This window comes from Hyperolius riggenbachi, chromosome 9 (genome assembly GCF_040937935.1).
Source record: "Hyperolius riggenbachi isolate aHypRig1 chromosome 9, aHypRig1.pri, whole genome shotgun sequence".
NCBI lineage: Eukaryota > Metazoa > Chordata > Amphibia > Anura > Hyperoliidae > Hyperolius > Hyperolius riggenbachi.
The window spans coordinates 284,624,693-284,632,780 of NC_090654.1; the positions used below are offsets into that span (position 1 = coordinate 284,624,693).

The 8,088-nt window shown below is 46.8% G+C and overlaps 1 protein-coding gene across 1 annotated transcript in view; it reads left to right on the top strand.

Moving 5' to 3' along the window:
* LOC137533631 (putative protein kinase C delta type homolog) overlaps positions 1–7,824 on the top strand; it is a 22,603-nt gene extending 14,779 nt beyond the window's left edge. Inside the window, exons 7-10 of the mRNA XM_068254973.1 lie at positions 1,383–1,471; positions 2,061–2,237; positions 5,892–5,986; positions 7,168–7,824. Of these exons, the coding sequence (XP_068111074.1) occupies positions 1,383–1,471; positions 2,061–2,237; positions 5,892–5,986; positions 7,168–7,804 (998 nt within the window). The 3' untranslated portion in view covers positions 7,805–7,824. The remainder of the gene's footprint in view (positions 1–1,382; positions 1,472–2,060; positions 2,238–5,891; positions 5,987–7,167) is intronic.
* Positions 7,825–8,088: the final 264 nt, after the last annotated feature.

Sequence of the window (8,088 nt, forward strand, 5' to 3'; positions counted from 1 at the left end):
CAATGTGATTGGGCCAATCTGATTGGTCTGATCTGTTTGGTGCAATCTTGCAATGTACTTTGTCCAATCTGATTGGCCCAATCGTGCAATGTGGTTGGTCCAATCATGCAATTTGATTGGTCCAATCTGATATGTCCAAACATGCAATTTGGTTGGTCCAATTATGCAATGTGATTGGTCCAATCTGATCAGTCTAATTGTGCAATGTTACTGGTTCAGTTGAGCAATGTGATTAGTCCAACTGATTTCATATAAAAATAATATTCCCTGGCTGTGTGGGGTAGTGTAAGCATGGGCTAACTCACCTAGTTTGGCACCTCCCTTCTGGTTGGGCACCACGTCACTCTCCATCTTCTGACACTTCCGCATTTACAGCAGGACTTCCGGTTTAGAAGATGGAAGTGCTAGAAGATGAAGAGCAGCGTGGAGCACTTTAGAAGGGAGGCGGCAGCCTAGTAAGTTAACCCCTGCTAACACAGCCCATGTCCCAGTGCATTCCGGGGGGATATTGCCCATCCTTAGTAATGAGCAATGAGTTTTGTTATACTAGGGATGGTGAATTTCTGCTATATATTTATTTTCCTATAGGAGAGACCATCGAGCAATATGTGAATGCTCTGATGATGTGATAGATTTGTAGGACTTTCGATTGGCAAGTCACGGTCACATTGAACACATCTCACTTCTGCTTCTTTTGCATAATGAAAAGTGATGCAGGATCAATAGGATCCTGACCAGCTAATCAAAAGGTTCCTGTACTGTGATCACATGATCAGCCCATCACATTTCTCCATGATCTCTACTTTAAGGGAAATTCTAGGGTAAAACGTTCATCTCTTTACCCTCATGCAGGAGAATGCTGGCTGCCATATAGAGGTGTAGAGACAGGGCCGGGCCGAGGCAGAGGCGAGAGAGGCTCCAGCCTCAGGGCGCGGTGTAGGAGGGGCACACAACTTACTTAGCTATTATTCCCCTACTGTGTTTAAAGCAGAGAGAAACAAGAAAAGGGGATACGTAGCAGTGACTGCAAGCCAGATAACGAGAGATTAAGGTGTTGGGGGCCCTGGGGCACTGCTTAGTCTAATAGCAATCAGTGTATGACAGCTGGGGTGGGAGGAATGGAGGGGCGCACTTTGATGTCTCAGCCTTGGGTGCTGGAGGACCTTGTCTCGGCACTGAGTAGAGATGAAGATGTGAGAAGGTCTCGGCAGGAAAGATGTGGATGAGCACAACCAGATCTCTCACTACCGATTAATCTCAGCGAGACATCTGCCAGTGTAGGGCTACCTTACAATCATGTATAAGCTTTGATCATGTATATGCCTTGAAATATAGGAAATCTCAGCAGATGACATTAACGTGATTTCTCTTTCTCTTCCAAGGCCCGAGTGGAATCCAGACCACTAGGAAACCACTGTCTCTGGACAGCTTTGACTTCCATCAACTTCTTGGAAAGGGATCATTTGGCAAGGTAAGTGTTTGGGCAGACTGCCCAATGGGTGGGGTCAGACTAGATATGGCCTTAGTCAGGTTTAGGGGAGATTCTGACTTAGAGGCGTTCAATCATAATCCCACAGATGGTAGCTGGCTGAGGAGCCAGTAGCTTGGCTGAGGAGCCAGTGGGGCAAAGCTACCATCTGTGGGATTATGACTGAACGCCTCTAAGTCAGAATCTCCTCTAAACGTGGCGATACCACAGTGCCGAGGAGCCCAGGTCGGCCTGGGATAGCCGGGGCCCCCTCCCGTGGGGGGACCTGGCGTGTAGAGTCGCTCGCCTCAGGTCCGGAGCGTGGACGGAAGCGGGCTGCCTCTCTCCTGGAGAGCATCACATGTTTTTTGGGAACTCGGTGCTAAATCATTCGTAGATCATTTCTGGGTTAGGGTTTTGTGCGTAGCAGAGCAGCTACCTTACTGCGATCTATTGAAAGTCAGATATGGCTTTAGATCATCCTCTTTATTGGTCTCAGTGGAACTAGATATAGACAGGCAGCAACCCCTGGCCTGCAGCATTGTTGTATTTTGACGGTCTATCTTACCTTATCTATCTCTCTCTCCTTTAGGTTTACCTTGCTACCCATCGAGCCGATAACCAAGAGCTGGCCATCAAAATGGTCAAGAAAAGACCATTCACGAAGAAACATTGCCCTAGTAAGGCCATCTTCAGGGAGCGTCAGACCTTGAAGACTCTTAGGAAGGGTCCCTTTATCACCCAGCTCTTTGGTACATTCCAGTCAGAGGTAAGTCTTCCATTCCATTCCACTATTAGCTCTCTCATTGTATGCTGTACCCATGTAACCCCTCTAAAGAGCTCATAGAGATAAATGTAGAAAGACAGTACTCAGTGAAACAGATGATTATCCAGCATAAATGCCCAGCTGGCGCTTACTTAATGAGGAACTCCAGTGAAAATAATGTAGTAAAAAAAGTGCTTCATTTTTTACCATAATTATGTATAAATGATTTAGTCAGTGTTTGCTCATTGTAAAATCTTTCCTCTCCCGATTTACATTCTAACATTTATTACATGGTGACATTTTTACTGTGGGCAGGTTATGTAGCTGCTCCTAGCTGTTTTGGCTGTTAGAGACAGCTGTAAACAGCTAATTCCTGTCTGTGAACCTTGTTACATTGTAACAAACTGCCAAAAGTACCGCGGTCCCAGAGCTTCTTGTGGGAGGGGTTTCAGCACAAAATCAGTCATACAGCGCCCCCTGATGGTCTGCTTGTGAAAAGCAATATATTTCTCAAGTAAAAGGGGTATCAGCTACTGATTGGGATAAAGTTCAACTCTAGGTTGGAGTTTCTCTTTAACTTGTCATGAGGTGTGTCATCCCCGAACATGGTCTCCTTGTGTAGTATGAGACCCCTTTACCGTAGTGCTGCAATGGTATAACCAAGATTTATACCTTTTCCACCACTAGACCAGCTTTCCTACAGCTCCCCTCTATGATCAGCAGCCCCTCTCTTTCTTGTACGGCCATCTTAGGTAGCATCTTCCCTCTTTCACTTGTTGCTGCCCACATGCAGCCTATCTATTTTATTTGCCGCCTCCTCTACCATATGCATAAAACTCTCTTCCATGTCCAGTCACCCCCTTGGGCTGAAGCCACCCAAGGCCGTGGGCGCCCAATTTCGGCTACTAGAATATCAATGAACTTTACAGATATTGTAAGTTTTAAAAGCGTAAATTACTGTAGTAAAGTATCAGTAAATAATACTGACATTTTAATACAGCATAACTCTATTCTCACAGAGAACCCTCCCATACTGAAGCCTAACCCTTAAAAACACCCCCCGCATACACACCTAACCTAAACTACCCCCTATTCCTAACCCTTAAAAACACCACCCACATACACACCTACTCTTACCCACCCCCATGCCTAACATTAACTGACCCCCCCACATACACACCTAACCTTACCCACCCCCCATGCCTAACCTTAACTGACCCCCCCACCACATACACACCTAGCCTTACCCACCCCCCCATGCCTAACCTTAACTGACCCCCCCCCCACATACACACCTAACCTTACCCACCCCCCCATGCCTAACCTTAACTGACCCCCCCCCCCACATACACACCTAACCTTACCCACCCCCCATGCCTAACCTTAACTGACCCCCCCCCACATACACACCTAACCTTACCCACCCCCCCATGCCTAACCTTAACTGCCCCCCCCCCACATACACACCTAACCTTATCCACCCCCCCATGCCTAACCTTAACTGACCCCCCCCCCCACACACACACACACACACACACCTAGCCTTAACCACCCTCCATGCCTAACCCTTAGAAACACCCCACCCCATACACATACACACCTAACCTTATCCACCCCCATGCCTAACCCTTAAAAATACCCCCCCAACATACACACTGAACCTAAACTACCCCCCCATGCCTAACCTTAACTGACCCCGCCCACATTCACACCTAACCTAAACTACCCTCATGTCTAACCCTTAAAAACACCCCCACACACACACATACACAGCTAACCTTACCCTTACCCCATGCTTAACCCTTAAGAACACCCCCCACACACACATACACACAGCTAACCTTCTAACCTTACCCTTACCCCATGCCTAACCCTTAAGAACACCCCCCCCCCCACACACAGTAAACCTTACCCACCCCCCATGCCTAACCCTTAAAAAAAAACAAATATACACCTAACCTTACCCACCCTCCATGCCTAACCCCCCCCCCCCCACACACACACACACACATACACAGCTGACCTTTTCCAGCCCCCATGCCTAACATTTAACCCCCCCCCCCCCCACATACACTCCTAACCTTACTCACCCCCATTCCTAACCTTAACTGACCCCCCTGCCAATCCACCACAATTACAATGATAGGACGACATCACATGCGTCAATATAAATTGCGGCTATTGGGCTTGATTCACAAAAGCGTGATAACGGCTATCACAGCAGATAACACGCAATCTGCCGCACAGCCGCACGTGAAGGTTTGCCTGAGTAAAGGAAGGATTGCATCACGTGATAGACAAACGTTCGCCTTTAGGTTTCACAGTGCCCTGAGGGAAACCTGATTTTTGTGCCCCCCCTTCATCCTCTTCCCGCATGCGCACACACACACGCACGCACACACACACAGGCCCATATGCAATTTACCTTTTCTCCTGAGATATCTCCTAGGACAGGGGTTCCCAACCGTTTTGAAGTCGTGACACATCACGCCACATGCTCAGATCTCCATGACACGTCACATATGTATAATAGAAAAAATACTATTAATAACCAAAACTGGATGGAGAGAGGGCATTATCCTGAATTAACTTCATGAAGGCTAGAACCTTTCAGGAATATTAATAAAAACAATGAGAGGGACAGTTAGCCCCCCTCCCCCAATTTAGAATGATAGCACAGCACCAACAATTTACATCACATGTTATAGCCTCAGTGCGCCCCCCCCCCCCCCACCCAAAAAGAACAAAAACAAAAAAAAACGCCCTCAGACTCAGTAAAGGTAGGTAGCCAGGTATAGGTGCCCCCAGTATAGGATCTCATGTGTAGGTGCCCCCGGTATAGGATCTCATGTGTAGGTGCCCCCAGTATAGGATCTCATGTGTAGGTGCCCCCAGTATAGAATCTCATGTGTAGGTGCCCTCAGTATAGGATCTCATGTGTAGGTGCCCTCAGTATAGGATCTCATGTGTAGGTGCCCTCAATATAAGTTGCCAAGTATAGGTGCCCTCAGTATAGAAAGTCAGGTGTAGGTGCCCTCAGTATAGGATCTCATGTGTAGGTGCCCCCAGTATAGGAACTCATGTGTAGGTGCCCCCAGTATAGGATCTCATGTGTAGGTGCCCCCAGTATAGGATCTCATGTGTAGGTGCCCCCAGTATAGGATCTCATGTGTAGGTGCCCCCAGTATAGGATCTTATGTGTAGGTGCCCCCAGTATAGGAACTCATGTGTAGGTTCCCTCAATATAAGTTGCCAAGTATAGGTGCCCTCAGTATAGAAAGTCAGGTGTAGGTGCCCTCAGTATAGGATCTCATGTGTAGGTGCCCCCAGTATAGGATCTCATGTGTAGGTGCCCTCAGTATAGGATCTCATGTGTAGGTGCCCCCAGTATAGGATCTCATGTGTAGGTGCCCTCAGTATAGGTAACCAGCGATAGGCGCCCCCTTGGAAGCCGGCGCCCTGAGCGATCGCTCTGGTCGCTCAGATGAAAGGCCGGCTATGCCCACAGTAGTTATGCCTCATGACAGATTCCCGTAAGGGAAATCACCACTGCTCCATTCCTTCTTGTGCTGATGCTGCCTTGTTATATCCTCTCAGAAAGAGAAAATAGTGTATCATATGCCTAACCTGTCTTCTTTTCTACCATTTTTTCTACAGGATTACCTCTACTTTGTCATGGAGTACCTGAGAGGAGGGACCCTGAGGAGTATACTAAATGTTGTCCAGAAGCCCTTACGCCTTGCAACCTTGAGGTAAGATTACTGTGCTGTTTTAGAAAGCTAACAACTGCCCCTCTGGGAGATAATAAACCCCTGTAACCCCTTTAACTGGGGGGGTCAGGGGTGTAACAATAGACCGTGCAAGGGATGCATCTGCAAGGAGGCCCAGAAACAGCAGGGGGCCCCATGGGGCAGAAGTTTCTTTTCCCTCTCCGAGGAGGCTGACAACTAAGGGCACAGAGAGAAAAAGCTTTCTGCTCTCTGTACAATTGTTCTAATGACTGCATCTGCTCAGCCACTGATAAGAAATCATACAAAGTTTTGCAGACAAAGATTTGTGGTCAGTCCCTATTCATTGTTCAGCAGGGTCTTGTGTACAGTGCCCAGCCTCTTTACCCCCTCCCCAAGTGCTCTGTACTGTAGTGATGCTGGAGGAGCCTGTAGAGCCAGGTCTGCTCCATCAGAGATGGACAGAGTGAGTGTAATAAGCTGAAGCTGGGAGCACACTCGTCTGTCATTTTTCTGTATGTGTTTTTTTGTACGCCATGTGTGTTTGTATGTGTGAAAACATGCACGTTTTATCACAAAAGCTAATGTAATTGATAGAGAAAATGTGTGCAGTGCTTCACTGCTGTCTGGTTTTATCATCAGCAGGGGGAAAGCACATTCAAGTGTGCACTAGCCAATTGAATAACATTGTTTCTCAGTTTACCTGTGGAGAAAGTGAGGGGCGAGGGAGTAGGGGGGCATCCAAAGTTCGCAGGGGGGCCCGGTGATTTCTAGTTACACCCCTGTGGGGGGTCCAGCCAATCTTTCCCCATCCCCAATATGCAGAGCAGCACAGGGAGCAGAGTATGTTATCTGTTACTGAGCCTCTCAGCTTCCCTCCTCACAGTAGCTGTGCATTATGCTGCATACCTGTCACATGACATGTAAGAGGAGGAGCCAGTAGCCATGCAGAGGTATGCAGCACAGAGCCCAGCCACTGTGGAGTGGATATCAAAGCAACATGGCGTTGCAAGCAGGTAGCATATACTTCTTCCTGCACTGCTCTGCATACTGGTGGTGGTGGGGGGAGGGGTGATCTGCTAGTCTCCCTGTTACAACTATTTCATATTGTAAATTGCCCTCATTAGAGTCATTGATAAATCTTTCTGTTTTATTTGTGCTTAGAACATGTGATGCTAATAATTATTTTATTTCTCTTCCATTAGGATGCTTGCTGCACAAATGCTCGTCGGCCTGGAGTACATCCACTCCAAGGGCATCATCCACCGAGACATCAAACCGGATAATATACTCATAGATGGACTCGGAAATACAAGGATTGCAGACTTTGGCGTGGCAGCACAGAATGTCTTTGAGAAAGACATGGTTAGAAGAAAGGTGGGGACCTTGTACTACATGACTCCGGAGATGGTGAAAGGGTTGTACTACAACCACTCCGTAGACTACTTTGCCATGGGAATCACGCTTTATGAAATGACGTGCTCTAAACGCCCATTAATAGAGACTACGTATAAGGGTGACATGGCATCTGTTTGGTACCCATCTTGGATGAATCTCATGATGAAAGAGTTCCTCCAGAAGCTTCTGTGCAAATGCCAGATAAGGCGTACAAAGCTGGTGAAAAACCTGAGGGAAAATCCGTTCTTCAACCAAATAGATTGGAAGGATGTGGAGTCCGGAAAGGCATTGCCGCCATTCCGTAAGATGCTACCACAGGAAGAACCAAAAGTGACAACGCCTGCAGTTAATATAATATTATCTGAGGCAAAGAGGATTCCCCGGATACCAGCTGAGCAACAAAAGCTCTTTAGGTCGTTCTCATTTGCCACTGAGGGGTGGTGAGACATCTACTCACCTGGACAACAACAACGCCAGCTAATATATGTATTATTTATAATAAATACATAAAAAATGTCAGTTTGTCTTTAGGTATTAATTATTATTATTATTTATATTATTATTGATTTATAAAGCGCCAACATATTCCGTGGCGCCGTACAAAGTAAGAAACAAACATGGGGTACATAATACAGACAATGGTTTACACTAATATACAGAGTACAAACTACAGAATTGGTAATGACAGTGATAAAAGTAACATGATGAATAAAATATATAATGATTTC